The sequence below is a fragment of the Anolis sagrei genome, chromosome 6 (assembly GCF_037176765.1).
Source record: "Anolis sagrei isolate rAnoSag1 chromosome 6, rAnoSag1.mat, whole genome shotgun sequence".
Lineage (NCBI taxonomy): Eukaryota > Metazoa > Chordata > Lepidosauria > Squamata > Dactyloidae > Anolis > Anolis sagrei.
The window spans coordinates 25913558-25932011 of record NC_090026.1 but is presented as its reverse complement, the minus strand read 5'-3'; the positions used below and the strand labels follow the sequence as shown (position 1 = coordinate 25932011).

The window sequence follows — 18454 nt, the reverse complement described above, 5'->3', positions numbered from 1 at the left end:
GTGAAAACAAATACGAGGTGCTTACAAATGAAACACAGAAACAGATATCAATTCTATACAAATGTACAAGACTATAAAACAGGGGCACTTTATGATGCTAGTAGTTTAGGTGTTGAAACAGACACAGCTTGAAGGTTTGAAGGGTTATTTAGATGCTTTCACATCTTAATGCAAGATTATGTTTCATGAAGTGTCATAGTTATTCAGTGATCTGAACTTTGTAAACTGCTTGCTCCCAACCAGTCTTTACTGCATTGATGTTACAATGCTTTGCAAAATGTCAGAGTCTTCTGTGTGTAACAGTGGAAATACGATGAAAATGTAGGTCTTTGAAAATGATAAGAAAAAAGTGCTATATTCTTAATGAAAATGATTTTATCATGAATTAAAGTGTTTGGTGTTAACTTTTCATTTTGCATATCCTGATTTTCTCTCCATCTTCTGTTCTTTTCACAACTTCTTATGAAGAGGATATAATCATTATTCTCATTCCATCACTCCTGAGTACTCCGTAGATCATCCAGGCCAGCTGCTTTGCCATTTTTACATTTATTGAGAGCCATGTCCAATTCAGTAGATGTAGAGGGTTCATGAAGGTTGTTCTCAATCTCTGGTTGTCTGGCTATTGGTTTCTTTCCTATTTTGGTGGCAAAGTTGGGTTTCCTATTCTTCAAGAGTTGGTGTGCTATCTGGTCTGCCTTTATGTTGGCATGGGTATTAGTTTGTGAGGGGCCGTTTCTCAACCGTCTCAGCAGCCTCCATGCCTTCTGGCTGCTCCTGCCCATGTCGACCTCTGTGATCAACTTGATCCACTGTTCTTTCTTTGCTTCAGAGATGGAGGACACAATGCTCTGCGCTGCCTGAAGGGTTTGCTCACTAAATGGATCTTCTTGCAGCAACACCAGAAGTACTCCAAGTGGCCAGATATTGGTCAAAGGACATTTAATCAACTACCAAACTCACAAATTTTGTATTCTGTCTGTTTGTTTGCTTTGTTCTGTTAGAAATGTAATATAATCGACTGGTTGCCCTGACACGATAAATAAATAAATCCTGAGTACTCCTTAGTATTTATAAGGGAGGTATAAAAATAAGATAGTCAGAGCAGCCTGATCACAGTTTTCTGTTTTTATTCACATCAGCCTACATGACAGTCCACATTTTGTAATCTTGCACATTTATTCAGTCCCAAATAGAAACACAACAAAGCCGCACTCACAAATTGTAAAGATGGACACTGAGCTGATGATTTTTTGGTACTTGGCCTTAGGCTGGATTTACAGGGCCACATATCCCAGGATTTGATCTTCTTATCCCAGATTATTTGACAGTGTAGACTTATATAATCCAATTCAAATCAGATAATTTGGGATCAAATCTGTAGGGCAGTGTAGATCCAGCCTAAGGCCCCTTCTACACTGGATTATATGGCAGTGTAGACTCCAGTTGAAAGCAGACAATGTGGATTATTTACTTAGATAATCTGGATTATATGGCAGTGTAGAAGGGGCCTTAGAACGCTAAATGGATTAATGTGTGAATAGTTGTATTAAATATCATTGGGAAAATTTATTTAACCTGTTTCTCAACATGGATTTTTCAAACACCAGTAGTAAAAGAATATCTAAAATATTTCACAAAGAGATGAAAACTTGAATTTCCTTAGAGACAGAAAGCCCTGACCAGTGTCCCTTATTCACATCAGCCTACATGACAGACCAGTTTAAGATTTATTGTATAAAGGGAATGCATGTGTGCAATATTTCTTACTTAGGAAAATAATGCATTTCCTCAGAGTAAATGTCATTTTTTTCTGCCTTCCTAAGAACTGCAGGGTTTTATTCTCTCTACTTCAAGACAATCTGCAAAAAATTGCAATTTTTGAGGACTGCCTTGAAGCAGAGAAAAAAAATTAAATTATCTTAATTATGAAAACAAAAACACAGTTTTACATCCCTAAAATGCAAGTCATGCTAGCCTATATGTCTTCCCTTTTTGCAGATATAGTTATAAGCTTGGCCGATCAATCAAGATATTGTCATGGGAAGTTGAATCTGTTGACTGCTGCAGTGTTTTCATACATTTCCTATTTAACCGCACAACTAAAAACAGCATGACTAAGTTTATCTTGGAACTTTTTATTTTCAATACTGATTTTCATGATTGTTTAAAATCATCTGGCACATGTTTTGCGAAAATAAAAATGCAACAAATGTCTCAAGACATCCTTCACTTCTTTGTTTCTTAGTGTATAGATGAAAGGATTCAACAATGGAACCACAATGAGGGTGAAGACGTTCACTATTTTGTTGGTTTCTAAAGACTGGTGTTTAAAAGGTTTGGCAAAAAGAAAGGTGGTGGAGCCATACCAAATAATCAGAACAACAAGATGGGAGGAACATGTGGAAAAGGCCTTTTGTTGACCTTTGGTGTTAGGAATGTGCAGGATAGTAGAGATAATGTACATGTAGGAAATGAAGGATACTGAGCAGGAGCTCAAAATCACAATGAGCGCTATGACAAAAGCTGTCCTCTCAATGACGTAAGTGTCACTGCAGGATAGAACTAACCAGGAGTCAATGTTGCAATAGAAATTATTAATCACATTGGTTCCACAGAAGGACACAGTTGTGACCAAGTAAGTTAGTATAGAAATGGCAAGGAATCCACCCAGCCAAGAGCCAAATGCCAATGTGCTACATAGTTTAGTGTCCATTATGATGTTATAGTGTAGAGGGGAAGATATGGCCAAGTATCGATCATATGCCATGGCAGACAGCATGAAGTGTTCAGTGCTTCCAAGAGAAAAGATAAAATACATCTGCGTAACACATGCAGTGAAAGAGATGCTTCTACTCTTCCCAAGAAAGATGGCAAGAATTTTGGGGATGGAGGCTGTGGTGTACCATATCTCGAGGAAAGAAAGGTTGCAAAGAAAGAAATACATGGGAGTATGGAGACAGCAATTTGTTATTACTAGAAGAATAATGGCCATATTCCCCAAAAGTATCAGAAGATACATGATGAGAAAGAGCATGAAATTGGACATCTGTAAACTTTGAGGTCCAGGGAAGCCGAGAAGAATGAATTCTGTCACTCTTGTGTCATTGTGTTCTTCTTGCTGGTCCTCCCTCATCTGTGTTCTGCTAAAACAAATGCTGCAGTAAGACCAAATAGGTTCCAAACAAAACAAAACAAAACAAAGCCCCTAGCTGAAATTTCACAAATCCTCCCCTTCCCATTATGAACATAGAGTAAAGCAAACATACTAAAACCAACTGGCTTTTTGATATTAGTTTTTTTTCTCAGAAAGACCTATTTTTTGTATAAAAAGAGCTATATTTTGTATTATTTGTGCATAATGAATTCCAAATTGTTAACAGTGGGAAAAAGTACTCAAAATTCAGCTCAAATCAAAGTTGTTCCAAGGTGCACCTACAGTGTAGAAGTAATGCAGTTTAATATCACTTTAATTGCCATGGCCCAATACTATGAAATTATGGGATTTGTAGTTTCATGAAGCATAAAGACTCTGTGGCAAAGAAAACCAAATACCTCATAGAATCAAAATTCTTATGATTCCAAAGCATTGAACCATTTCAGTTAAAGTGGTGTCAAACTGCATTAATTCTATACTGTAGATGGATCCATAAAGTACAATTCAAATTCAGGCTTTTAATAAGCCAGTAACCAGTTCGTCACATATAACAAAGCAGTTACTGTAAGTCCCAAATAACATGTAAATATAAAGACTATAATTCAACATAACATTCAACTTTCTTAGAAGATACACATTTAAAAGAACAAAAACATTTTTTCACAAGTCATGTAAGTTCCATTGAATTAAGTTTGTCTACTCCAGGTTTTTTGATTTAGTCATATTAATCATTTGCATGTACAGTTAAATAAATAAATAGATCTCAAATTATCCAACAGTTTTTGAACTGTTAATTTGATTGTTTCCGATGAGACTGAAGTATAAGTTCAACAGAAAATTTCAAACAACAGCTTAGGTTCTATTCACAGTAATGCAAAAATAAGAGTTCATTTTATGGTTTTTATCAAATTCAGTTTGAACTCAGTATGCCTCTAAAACCACTATTATTTATAAAGTAATACATGCTTGGATCCAGAGTTGGAAGATCAATACCATTCTCTTATCCTGGATTTTCAGTGCAACTGAGGGTCCTTCTACACCAGTCCAAATCCAAAGAGGAACCGGGATTTTATATTTATTTATTGTTTATTTACTTACTTCATTTCTACCCTGCCTTTCTCGACCCTAGAGGGGACTCAAGGCAGCTTACAAATCCGGCAGAAATTCAATGCCACACAAGTAACAATAAAACACATCTCATTAAAATATAAACAATCTAAGCATATAAACAATTAAAATTCATACCAATCTATCAAACAGATTAAAAACCACATATAAAATGCCAAGTCATGGTCTCATATCCAGACTTATATTCCAGTTCCTCTCAGAATTGCAACCACATGGCTGGCTGAAACCCTGTGCTTTTGAAGGGGAGGGATGGCTACATGCCCTCCCAGGTCAACCCAAGAGGGCATCAAGCTAACCCCAACTCCACAATTTGCTCCCTAAACTCATCGGATAAGCCCGGCTGCATACTCAGCCCCCCCTTCAAAGCTTCTGATGTATTAAAATGATGCATTAGAGGTTTGGAGAGGGTAGCCCCCACCCCAATTCTCCTGATGTGTCATTTTGATGTATCAGAAGCTTCCTTGAAGGGTCTGGGCATGCAGCCATTCCCCTCCAGAAGGTTTAGGGGGAAAGTGAGGGCTGGAAGGCTTTGGGTGCCATCCCTCTCCTTCTGGCTTTAAGAGCCCGAATAACCTGGATGGCAATGGGGATTGAGCCCCAGGAACATGGAACACAATCCCAGGAGTCAATCTCCACAAGACCAGCAGCTCAACAGATCCGGACCTTTCTTGAAGATGCTAGCTACAGATGCAGGTGAAACGTTAAGAGAAGATGTTGCTAGAACACGGCCATATAACCACACAACACTCCAGTGAATCTGGCCATGAAAGCCTTTGACAATACAGAAAACAACTTCAATATATGCTTGAGCCCAACAGAGTGTTCTGTGGAATCTGAAATCTGCCAAAGTCATAATTATTATCCTTCATCAGACAAATTGGTCTTAGTAAAAAAAAACTCAGATAAAAATATTGCAATGTTTTTAATCTAATGTTAATAATAAAGTTAAGTCACTTACATGCTATCTGCATTCATTTGGAATCATTTGTTGGCAATACTTTTCCAGTTGACATAGTTATCCTTCCATTTATTCTATTTTATGTGCTCTTTGACTATCTCAGGTTTCAAACATTTTGATTAAAATCTCTTATTTTTTTCATGTTTCATAAAGCCTAATGCAGAAGACTGAAATGGAGGTGCTTGATTTATTTCATAATAACAAATATTCCCTAATGGTATCATCTCTGAAGAATTTCTCTCATGAAGTTATTGTTGTGGTATGCAGAAGTTTCCAAGGGCATTCCTTTTTAAAAAAAAATAGCAACAACTTAGTTATGACCTGAAGTGACCCTATAATAAGACATCTCTAAAGGCTATAGTCATCAAGAGACCTGCATATTCAGGACCATGATTTTCTTTGTTGAGTAAATATTGTCTTCTCTATTTCTTAAATTACATATGATGTCTTGACACCAGTGTTGCAATGGCCTTGAATATGATGATGGATGGATATCTGTCAGCAGTGTTTTGATTATGTTTTCCTTTGTGGCAGGGATTGACTTCTGGTCTCTTTTAACTCTATGTTCCTATGATTCTGTGATGTACATCTAGTTGGAAGATATTATTAACATTTTAGGGCAATCATTACACTGTTTTGGTGTGGATATATTTATTTTAATGAAATAAATGAGGGTCCTTGTTCTCTTTTCTTTCTTTCATTGTAAGGAATCCTTCGTCATCACGTCAAGTAATGTCTTGTTCTGCTCTTGAAGCAGAATTCACATGGGAATGATACAACAGGAACAGAGTTGCATTTTTTCCTGAGTAATATTCTTGGGGGAAATCACAGCTGTCTTCTTAATTATACTAAGAATGCCCCAGGATCAGTGTTATATCATCACTCTATCACTGCACACAAGAGGGCACTAAACACAGGTGAGATTGTTCCAATAATTCCAGAATCATTCTACCCTTATAGTTATTATTAGGTTCTCTCTTCTTGATATCATCAAAAACCCCACCTCCTGGTGAGAACATCAAGTATAAGAAAGCTGTGTATTGTATGTGCTTGTGGATAACAGCATTTGACTGGAATGTCTTATGTATGCATCTTTTGTACAGATGCAAAGATACCTTCTGTAAAGGGGAAGCATAACACTTTTTGCACTTGTGCATCCCGTATTATATTTGTTTCCATGTGTTATCCCACTACTATATTCGTGTATGCTCAATTGAAGGCCACTGGTCTGAATGATTTGCTTCCTTGGGGCACAAACAATTAATTCTGTATGGAAGCAAAAGTAGAAGAGGATGGCAGGGAAGAAGAAGGAGAGCATGTTACTGTCATTACACATTTTTTAGAGTAATCGTTTCTAGAGTTGGAAGAAAGCATGCAGGAATATGCAATTAAAACACTCCTGACTATCAAGTCTCTTTTTTAGCAGCTCCAAAGAAGGTTGGTAGATAGCTTGTAGCCCCGAAAGCTCTTGTGGCTCTCAATTTAATATTAAGTTGTCTATAAATGCCCATTCAAAAGACTTCTAAAGGAAAATCTATTTAGATTTGGTAAAAGCAATCTGTTGCAAGTCATGGGATGGAGAAGTGGGAGAGAGGAAGATAGAGATGAGAGGTGACAGAGGAATGAGATAAAGGAAGGAATATGCAAACCAGCCTCTTATGATAATTTAATATTCTAGTGTTGATTTTCTTTTTTTTAAGAAACATGCTTTGTGTTTTCTTTTTTCCAGAGAAAGCATCAGTGAGCATGCAGGGAAATGTGGAATCAAACATCCCACGTTGAATTCATAATTGTGGGTTTTTCTGAACTTCCACAGCATCAGTTAGTATTGTTTGTCTTATTCTGCTTCATTTACCTCCTGACCCTGCTAGAAAATATCCTTCTCCTTGTGATTATTTTGAGTAACAAAAACCTTCGCACACCCATGTACTTTTTCCTAGGAAATCTTTCTCTTTTAGATGTCTTCTATGTATCAGTGACAATGCCCAAGTTATTTTCCAATTTTTTATTGGGTGAAAAAACTATCACACTGAATGGCTGCATCACACAGTTGTATTTCTTCCAATCCTTGGGGTCCTCTGAATTCTTTCTCTTGGCAGCAATGGCCTATGACAGGTATGTAGCCATTTGTCATCCACTACATTATACCTCATTCCTGACTTATAGAGCTTGCATGATCCTGAGCCTTGGTTCTTGGTTTGGTGGTTTCCTTGCATCATTGCCATCTGTAGTGATGATATCCAACTTAGAGTTCTGCAGACAAAATAACATTAGACACTTCTTCTGTGATATCTCACCATTGCTGCTGTTGTCATGCACTGACACTTCATTCACTGAACGGCTAGACTTTGTGGCAGCACTAGTAGTCTTCATGCCTTCATTGGGGATGACTGGAATGTCTTATGTATGCATCTTCTATACAGTTGCAAAGATACCTTCTGCAAAGGGGAAGCATAAAGCTTTTTGCACCTGTGCATCCCACCTCATAGTTGTTTCTATGCTCTATGCCACTACCATATTTGTGTATGCACAACCAAAGGCCATTGCAACTTTTGATACCATGTTCATGTCCATTTTCTACATAACGGTGATCCCAGTTCTCAACCCAATTATCTACAGTCTTAGGAACAGAGAAGTGAGGCAAACTTTAAGCAGAGCCTTATGTTTTTTGGATGTTTTGAAATTGAAAGACTAATTTAACTAAAACATTGTAAAGATTAGTTCAGAAAACTATCTTTCCTAATGCCAAATGCAGCCTGAGGAGTTGTGAAAAATAAATGTCTCTTAAACTGCATGAAGATGTTTACTTTAAAGTGTGCTGGTATTAGCTATTCCTTAAAGAAAATAATAAATATGGTGTGTTTAAACAAGCCACACTTGGCTGAATTTTCAATAACATTTGGATACCTTTATATAATGTGTTTTGACATATATGTCTCTTAGATGTAGCCTATTTATTTTCCATTACTACAAGCAACAGAGCTTGAGAAATCTTTTCAAATACTCATGAATGCTCTTATATGACTACATGTTTAAAACTAAATTAGGAAAATTATATCTGGAATTTTTTAAATTAATATTATGATGAAGAATGGTGGTGGTTTGACCTAAAAATCCCTATACAGCTTGATAATTTGAAGAATTGAAGCTTTCTTTATGAGACCATTAGAGCTCTAAGATCATCTAGAGAGAATCCTATTTCTGTCCCATCAACATCTCAGCATCATGTGGCATGCCATTTTTAATTTGTATTATTTTATATATGTTTTCAGTCAACTTGACTCCCCATATTGGATGAAAGAAGAATATGAGTGAATGGAATAATAAGAATTTGGTCAGGAGAATTGCAATAGCAATGCATTCCGTAAACAAGCAATGTTTATTGATAGCCAGGTGAACTGTGTTGAATAATATTATGAATGTAATGCAACTATGAATCTATTAGGTGACAATTAATTAATAAGCAAAATTACAGGCAAAAGAAAACTAATGAGATCTCACTAGTCCAGTACCCTATATGATACATTATAGAAACCCATAATGAGCAATTTAGAAAATTGTGTTCCTGTGAAAAATGTACATATATTTTTTGTTTATGAACTCCTTGAAATGTGAATTTACCTTTTACAGAAACAAAAAAGTATTTTCATGAAATGATGTCAAAACTCTGAATGAGTCTATGAAAGCTCATGTCACAAGCAATGTGCTGAGTCCTTAAGATGCCATGAGATTCTGAATTGCTTTTGCTGTTAAAGGATAGGATTGTGTTGTGTTTGTTTTTACAAACAGTTTACTTTTCTTATTGCCAAGCCCAAATATAAGTCTTAAGAAGATTATATTTTCTGTGGAGAAGACATCAGTATTTTCTGTTTGTATATTTTTCCAATTGTGTACATGTTAGCAAATTCAATTTGCTTTGATAGAACAAATCAGAAATCTTTTAGAAATGCTTTTGATTAGGCCTGGGTAACAACGGAAAAATTTGTTTCTAAAATCGATTCGTTTTTTGGGGGGTTTTGCATTTCGTTATTTAAAATAATTACAAAGTTTTCCTTAAAAAAAAGTTTGATATTTACGAAATTTCGTAAATGGTAAAAAAATTACAAAACAATAACGAAACAATAACGAATCGATTCGTTAATGGCGGCCGCGATCGCGCAATACGCTAAAAAAACTTCTGAAGCTTCCCTCTCCCTCTGTTGTTGACTGTTGGTGTGATATTATAATTTTTTTTCACTAATTAAACAAAAAACAACTATAAAACTTGCCCCAGACATGCGGAAATAATAACGAAACGACCTCAAACCAATAACGAAACGAATACATAACGAAATACGAAGCATTTACAAAACGTATTTAAAAATTCGTTTCGTTTTTAAGTTGCTCCAGAATGGTTCGTTATCACTTCGTTATTAAAAAAATAACGAATTTTTAACGAATTACGAATTAACGAAACGAAACCGCCCAGCCCTACTTTTGATGTGATCCTATGTACATAGGTCAGACTTTGGGTCCTCTGATAATGTAACTAGATCCTTGAATTTTTACTTCAGATTCAGATTAAAGAGAGCATCCGGAGGCATGGGGTGGGATGCCATCAGTATGATGATCATATCCAAATATATTTCTCTGTGCCTTCAAAAAATAACCATTGCTAAGGATACTAATGGGTGAGGAGTGAGGATGGTTGGAAGAGGGGAGGAGTTTAGAGACTCCTAGGATTGGCCAGAGCAGTGGGGAGGAGCCAAGTCTGAGGAGGGAAAGAAGGTAGCTTCAGTGAGAGTTGGAGCTGGGAGCTGGTGTGTGAAGGTGTAGAGTTGGAAACTGGGTTTGAGGGAGAGAGCTAGGAGAGAGAGTGTCTGTGTTAGACCGTGCTGTGAGCTGACAGGAAAAAGGTCAGACAGCAGTCTGATCTCTTGTGAGAGTTAGCACAAGAGATTAGCTCACCAGGCTGGGTTAGTTAACAGGAAGAACTCTAGGGTAGAGTTCGTTAATAACCCAGGAGCTACCTAGATAGGCTAGTCAGACTCATCACTATTATCCGAAAGAGAGCAAGGGTTTTGTTACCAACAGTTAGTTCTGTTTGGTTGTCTGGAACAAAGTGAAGAGGACTGTTCAAGCAACCAATCAAGCTGAAGTACTTTTGTAACAAGTCACGCTTTTTGTACCTCTCAGGAGTGGTTAGTTGTCTGTTTTAAAAATAAAACTTATTCTATTTGACTTTCAACGAAGTCTCTATGGTACATCATACCATCATCAAGCCTTTGGGATAGTTCCAGCATTTTTAACGCCCTGTTACTACGGAAAAGCCTCTCAACAAACAGCTGTTTGGGAGCCAGGGATAAAAGCAGGGTTGGCAGGAGTGAGTAAAGTTCACTCAAATATATTGTCGAAGGCTTTCATGGCTGGAATCACTAGGTTCTTGTGGGGTTTTTGGGCTATATGGCCATGTTCTAGAGGCATTTTCTCCTGACGTTTCGCCTGCATCTATGGCAAGCATCCTCAGAGGTAGTGAGGTCTGTTGGAATTAGGAAATGGGTTTATATATCTGTGGAATGACTGGGGTGGGGCAAGGTGCTCTTCTCTGCTGGAGCTAGGTGTGAATGTTTTAACAGAAACATGGCCATATAGCCCTTCACTCAAATAGTTTTTTTTAAAAAATCCTAAAACACCTTAGGTTGGTTTCATCATAACACATATCCATCATCGTCTCGCTATCATATTGGACGCACAGAGGTGGTATTTTTTTTTTTTAGGAAAAGAAAACCTCTGAGACGATCCATCCTGCCCGGCCATAATATTAATAAGCCTCCAGCCTTGCGTCTTTTGTTATAACATGCCTTCCTCTTGGCATATTTCTCCCTTTCTCCCTCCATTCATGCCTCTTTGAGTTCTGTAGCACTGCTAGTCACAGTTGACCTCCAGTTAGAGCGCTCTCGGTGTCTATGCCACAGTTTTTGAGGTTGGCTTTACGCTTATCTTTACATCACTTTTCCTGTCCACCAACATTCGGTTTCCTATTGTTGAGTTTGGAGTAGAGTAACTGCTTTGGGAGACAGTGATTAGGCATTCGGACAACATGGCCAGTTCAGCGGAGTTGATGGCATAGGAGCATATCATAACCATATTAAAGTCACCGCACTGGTTTCCACTTAGTTTCTGGCAAAGTACAAACTATGTAAGGGTTTTTACCAAACCCCTACATAGTTTGGCTCTAGGTTATCTACAGTACAATGAGCCATGGACACTGAGGTCCTCTGTGGGGCATTTACTCCAAACAGTCAGAACCTGAATGGCAAAAGTCATTGAGAGGACCTTTTCATCAGCTGCCTTTAGACTGTGAAATGGCCTGGTGGGGAGATTTGATAACTAAATGAGCTGTCAGATTTAAAACATGACTAAAACCTCATCTCTTCTGGCAGGCCAACCCAGTCAATTTTAAACCATGTATTTAAATTCGAATTCTGTTACTACTATATTTTAATCATTGTACTGTGTGCTTTAATATATGTCATTTATTGTATTTTATGTTGATGTGTTTTGTTTGTGTTGTACCTGCCTCAAGCCATGAGATAACAAATAAAAAATGTTATTTATTTATCATGATGGTTCATACAACACATATGCATTATATATTAAATATATCTAGAATGTAATGTTAAACAGGTCCACTAACTTAATTGGGATTCATGTCAGTGTTAAAGCAGTGCTATGAATTTAGTATAAGAAGTTACATTGAATTTAACTCAATGGTCACATAATTCTGGATATCCCTTAAAAGCCTAAGAAGCATTCAAAGCCCAGAAAACTATGTGGGATAATATGTAAAAGAAGTCCAAAGTTCTGATAAAGCATGTTATAATGGAACAAGCAGGGAAGATGAATGCATATTTGATTTATCTGTTGTTGAACCTATGTTTAACCATACTGGGCAAAATGCTTAACCTAAAGTTTAATTAGATCATTCCAGGTACAAACATTTGTGTTCTCAGAGTGAGATTGTGTGTTAAAAATTAAATAGCTCCCCCTTTCTCTCCATATTTGTATATGATTTTGCTTCCAGTGGTATATAACCATGATAAAAATAAAAGTATCAAACATTAAAATCATTGCATTATGTTTCATTATCAATGAATCTTCAGTTGCAATTGCTTTCTAAAAAAAATGTAACACATGTAATTAAACACAGGGGGCAGCTGCTTTGGGATTGAGAAGATGCGCCTTCCCATTGATTTTTTTTAAAAAAGTTATTGTTCTCTAATAACCCTTCAGAGAATATGCAATTCGAATTGTGATGATTAGGCCCATGGCGATCAATTCAACTTTACCCCTGTGGCCAAGAAACCTGGAGATTTTGATTAATCCCCTGATGTATGAAAGTTTTCATAACTCTAATAGGATCCACAAGGACTTGTTAGCAAACTTTGTTCAATGACAAAATGCTTCTCCAAGCAAAGGGTATATTTTATATGGTTTTAAAAATAGTTCAGTGGAATTATATTAAAATGATTTCTTTATGAAAAAAATGATTACTTGTTTTTGTGTAAGAGTTCCATTTTTAAAAATTCTATTGGGCATTTTTAAAAAGAATTACAAAGCAATATATTGAATACATCATTTTACACACTTATATGGTGGATAGCACCCTCTACACACAACTACCTGAATGGCTAAAATTAACCAAATACCCTTTGTGACCTCAGGTTGAATAGTATATGGTGTCTTCCACTCTCCCAAATGTCAAGGACTTTCAGTTAACTGGAAGTCAAGTAGCCAGAATTCTCATGCAACCAGCAAAAACAAAAAAACAAAAAACCAAATAAATTATTTTTTAAATTTTAAAAGCTGTTTTTATAATAAAGCAAAAACAGTAAAACTGTATCATATTAATTACTGTATTTCAATGATAATGTCAAGTCAATACAGAGTTCTGATATGGTATAGTATATGGAATTTTATTAGGCCTATTTCTAATAGTAGTGTTCAAGCAACCAGAAACTACATTTATCTGGCATCTATCAATCCTCATGGGTGCCGGTTAACTGAGAGGTCTAATAAGGTATTGGGTGTGTAGGGACTGATTTTTGGGGTCACAAAATGTGATCCTAGGGGTATGTCTCCACTGCCATCCCACACCCTTTGGGTTCCTGGAGCCCAAAGTTTCGACAGGATCCCACCCCCTCGCCCAGCCCCCCATTTCCCCCTAAAACTTACTTTAAAAGGTCCCTGGCTGTCATAAAGCCTCTTTTTGTGTCCTCCTGGCACAAGAAAATGATGTGTGAGGGCGGGGGGGGGGGGGGGGGGGGGGAGAGAGAGGATGGATTTTCCTCCTCACTCCTCCCATTTCCTCAGGCATCATTTTTTTGTACCAGAAGGATGTGAGAAGAGGTTTTATGGCACCCAGGGAACTTTTAAAATAAGTTTTACAGGGGCTTTGGGGTGACAATTGTCTTTGTCTAAATTAGTAGTTGTTTCCATGGCTTGGAGAATTTATTTATTATTATTTATTTAAAACATTTATATTTCACCCTTCTCACACCAAAGGGGACTCAGGGCAGAGCGCAACATATATACGGTAAACATTCAATGCCAGGACAAGAATTCATATACGTATACATTAAAACCCAATATTAAAATACACCATTTAAAACCGGAGAAGGCTTAGGTCTGAGAGAAGTTGACTTCATCCTTACTCCAACCCTTCTCTGCCCCCATTTTGGGCTTTTGCTGTTACTGTTGTTGCTGACTAGTCTCTGGGATCACTTAGTAGAAGGGGCTTATACTGACAGAAGGTCAATTTCGTTAACAGAAAGCTATTTCAGCCATCCCAAATAGCTTCTTCCTATGCATAAGCATGGTACAACCAGGTACTATTGACAGTCCTACTATTGTGCTGGTCTCACCTCTATATGATAAAGTCCAAAATTTTGGACTGTCACAAAGTTCATCTGTTCATCCATGTTTTGTCTTATGCTGCTACACTGTACTCTCTTTGGATATTGAAGTGACAATGTGATAGATGGAAGAAGAGTATGTTTTGTAGCAAGGATCATTGCCTGCCCATCCCCGAAATAACAAGACCACACAACAATGTTTGGGTTAAATTGTGGGCAACCTTTATTTAATGTTACCTATTTAATTTTATGCCTTAACCTAAACTAACAGGTGTCATGAACTTGGTGTATCAAAGCAAGGAAGTGTCCCAGCCGGACACACCCCCTAACTGGGGCGAAAGACCTAGGTCTCCTGGTAACCTAACCCGGGCAACCGCTAAGGGAAACGTGAAAGAAGTCTTTCTCAAACTTGTCGAGCCCAGACTCTCCCATTTCTGGGCCATCCAATTTCACCTCACTGAATAACGTAACTTTCAGGTGAGTGTTTTAGCAAATGGCCCACATCCCTAAAAGGTGGGTGCCTTGGTTGAACACAAACTTTTGTATTTCCCTAGCTATTTTTCGCTAAGGCCTATTTATATAAACCCACCATACTATCTAGCCCCTAAACAGTATAAGGTAAGCAAACAATTCTTTGCGGCCACTATTGCGTCTGCAACGAACCGTCCGGCTGAACTGTTCCGAGTTGTCAGAGGCCTGTTAAAACCCACCACTCAGGATGGGTGCCCTGATGACTCGGCAGCTCGCTGTAAACCTTTTGCTCAGTTCTTTGCAGACAAAGTCGCTTTGATCCGCTCTGGACTGGATACCATATTAACGGCAGTCTCTGAGGATGTAACACGAGCATCTGCTTGTCCAGTTTTGATGGATTCATTTCAGTTGGTTCAATCCGAGGATGTGGACAAGGTGCTTGGAGGAATGAGAGCTACCACATGCATCCTAGACCCCTGCCCATCCTGGCTTCTGAAGGAGGCCAGAGGGGGATTGGCCGAGTGGGTGAAGGTGGTGGTTAATGCCTCCCTTCGGGAAGACAAAATTCCAGCCAGCTTAAAGCAAGCTGTGATAAAACCGCTGTTGAAAAAACCATCACTGGACCCCACTCAATTCGTCAACTATCAGCCTGTTTCCAATCTCCCCTTTTTGGGCAAAGTCATGGAACGTGTGGTGGCCTCACAACTCCAGGCATTCTTGGTAGACACGGATTATCTGGACCCGGCACAGTCTGGCTTTAGACCGGGGCATGGTACCGAGACAGCCTTGGTCGCCTTAGTGGATGATCTGCGTCGGGAGCTCGACAGGGGGAGTGTGTCCCTGTTGGTGCTGCTTGACCTCTCAGCGGCCTTCGATACCGTCGACCACGGTATCCTTCTGGGACGCCTCGCGGGGATGGGTCTTGGAGGTACTGTTCTGCAGTGGCTCCGCTCATTCCTCGAGGGTCGGTCTCAGAAGGTGTTACTGGGAGACTCCTGTTCAACCCCACAACCTTTGTCTTGTGGGGTTCCTCAGGGTTCAATACTGTCTCCCATGTTGTTTAACATCTACATGAAGCCGCTGGGCGAGATCATCCGGAGTTTCGGAATGCGATGTCATCTGTACGCAGATGATGTCCAACTCTGTCACTCCTTCCCACCCGCTACTAAGGAGGCTGTTGAGGTCCTGAACCGGTGCTTGGCCGCTGTGACGGTCTGGATGGGGGCGAACAAATTGAAATTGAATCCAGACAAGGCAGAGGTACTCCTGGTTAGTCGCAAGGCCGAATAGGGTATAGGGTTACAGCCTGTGTTAGACGGGGTCGCACTCCCCCTGAAGACGCAGGTTCGCAGTTTGGGTGTGATCCTGGACTCATCGCTGAGCCTGGAACCCCAGGTTTCGGCGGTGACCAGGGGAGCATTCGCACAGTTAAAGCTTGTGCGCCAACTGCGACCGTACCTTGGGAGGTCTGACTTGGCCACGGTAGTCCACGCTCTGGTTACATCCCGTCTTGACTACTGCAACGCTCTCTACGTGGGGTTGCCTTTGAAGACGGCTCGGAAGCTCCAATTAGCCCAACGGGCGGCAGCCATGATACTAACCGGAGCGGGGCGCAGGGAGCATACAACTCCTCTGCTGTACCAGCTCCACTGGCTGCCGATTTGCTACCGGGCCCAATTCAAAGTGCTGGCGCTGGCCTTTAAAGCCCTAAACGGTTCTGGCCCAACTTATCTATCCGAACGTATCTCGGCCTATCAGCCCACCAGGACCCTAAGATCTTCTGGGGAGGCCCTGCTCTCTATCCCGCCTGCTTCACAGGTGCGGCTGGCGGGAACGAGAGACAGGGCCTTTTCTGTGGTGGCCCCTCGGCTTTGGAATGCCCTCCCCATAGAGGTGAGATCAGCCCCTTCGCTGATGGTTTTTCGAAAAAGGTTGAAGACATGGATGTTTAAACAAGCATCGATTAATCTGGTGCAACGAAACTGATGAACAAAGGATTGGTTAATCACAGACGACGAAATTGGATTGCGATTACAATTAAGAGATGCATTGGATTGTTATTGGTGGCCCAATAATATTGTGTATTGTGTATGTGTTTTTATGCTTTTTTAATGGAATATTGCTGCTTGTCGTTGTGTTGTAAACCGCGTTTAGGCTGAGAAACGGCGGTATATAAGCACAGTAATAAATAAATAAATAAATAAATAATAAAAATTCCTTCCAGAACATGGGAGGGGAAAAATTCCTACTCAGTCCCAAAAGGCAACCAATATTATACTGTTAATGGGCGGGTGTGGCGGGCAACATCCAGGTCTTGAATGAGCGCAAGGAGGCTGGCCAGCCTATTAGCTGGGCATGCCCCCTTTTCTGGATGGTTCCATTTGGAACTATCCTTTCTCTGCTTCGGGGGGGGGGGGGGGAGGGAATGCAAATTGCTCTCTCCCCCCAGCTTTGCTAGGGGTAGAAAGTCCCATAGCTCAACTTCTAAACATCCACATGAGGACAGGCCGACTTGAGTGAAGTCTACATTAGGGCCATTCTGGTTAGTTCTTCGGGATTGCACCGGGATTGTGGCGCAGCTGGCTGAGTGTCAGCTGCATTAAGATCACTCTGACCAAAAGGTCATGAGTTCGAAGCCAGCCCGGGCTGGAGTGGGTGTCCAGCCATTGTGTAGCCCATTGTTGACCTTTGCAACCCGAAAGACAGTTGCATTTGTCAAGTAGGAAAATAAGGTACCACCTTGTGTGGGAGGCTAAATTTAACTAATTTATGAGGCCATAAAGAAAAAAGACTCCGGGGAATGTGGAATGCGGAAGAACTTCATCGGTGTCGTTGATGGACGATGAAAAGCAGCAGCTCCCCTGGAGGCCAGAAAAAAAAAGTTAAATAGCCTCGGTGTGACTGGACTGACCTTGAGGGAGCTGGGGGTGGTAACGGCCGACAGGGAGCTCTGGCGTGGGCTGGTCCATGAGGTCACGAAGAGTCGGAGACGACTGAACGAATGAACAACAAAAATTTGTCTGTTAAATGTATTTGTCTGTTAAATGTTATTTGTCAAACTGGCATTGAATGTTTGCAATATATGTGTTTACTGTAATCCGCCCTGAGTCACCTGCGGGGTAAGAAGGGCGGAATATAAGAACTGTAAATAAATAAATAAATAAATAAATAGTTCTCCTAACCCATATCAAACCTAAATTAAAACTCATTGGCTGGTGATTTCTGTTTCCTCTGAAGGCTGGGTAGGGCATGCAGGTTCTTGGGATGAAGGGTCAAGGATGGCCTCATCTGCTTTGTTCCAATGCACAGACTCTCAGCATAGTGAGTCATTCAGTTTTCTTTGTAGCACAGGCATTTATAATACTGAGATATTCTTTCTTATAAAAAGGAGCTAAAGGAATAAGTCCTAATTACTCTTTTTTACAAAGATGACAGTAACAGCTAACTTGAGGAAGATTGCATGTAGAAAGAAACTTTATTACTTCATTGAAAGAAAGTTTCCAAGTTTTCATTGTTGTATTTCCTCAATCAAGCTCCCTTTTAAGATTTGCTATAGGACATGGTGAAGAAGTGTTCGTTATTTACTCAACATTCAAGAGATAACTATGCCCATGAGGTGGAGATAGTACAGATGGGTCTGTGAATGTCAATTGGAAAATATATCAGGAGACACTCTTATATTCTTATGTTATTTTAGTTATGTGCCTTCAAGTAATTTCTGGCTTACAGTGACCCTAAGGCACACATGTCAAACACAAGGCCCATAGCCCACTACATCATTTTATGTGTCTTGCAAGGCTTTCAATGCCAGGATCAACATAGTTACATTTATTGAGTCTTACAATT

At 39.5% G+C, this 18454-nt stretch overlaps 2 protein-coding genes across 2 annotated transcripts; one reads left to right on the top strand and one right to left on the bottom strand.

The window, feature by feature from the left end:
* Positions 1-2173: 2173 nt before the first annotated feature.
* Positions 2174-3136, bottom strand: LOC132779570 (olfactory receptor 6F1-like). The gene has a single exon (XM_060783255.2). The coding sequence runs from the start codon at positions 3134-3136 to the stop codon at positions 2174-2176; it is 963 nt and encodes a 320-aa protein (XP_060639238.2).
* A 3863-nt stretch (positions 3137-6999) lies between these two features.
* LOC132779569 (olfactory receptor 226-like) lies at positions 7000-7938 on the top strand. The gene has a single exon (XM_060783254.2). It carries the CDS (start codon positions 7000-7002, stop codon positions 7936-7938), a length of 939 nt encoding a protein of 312 aa, XP_060639237.2.
* Positions 7939-18454: the final 10516 nt, after the last annotated feature.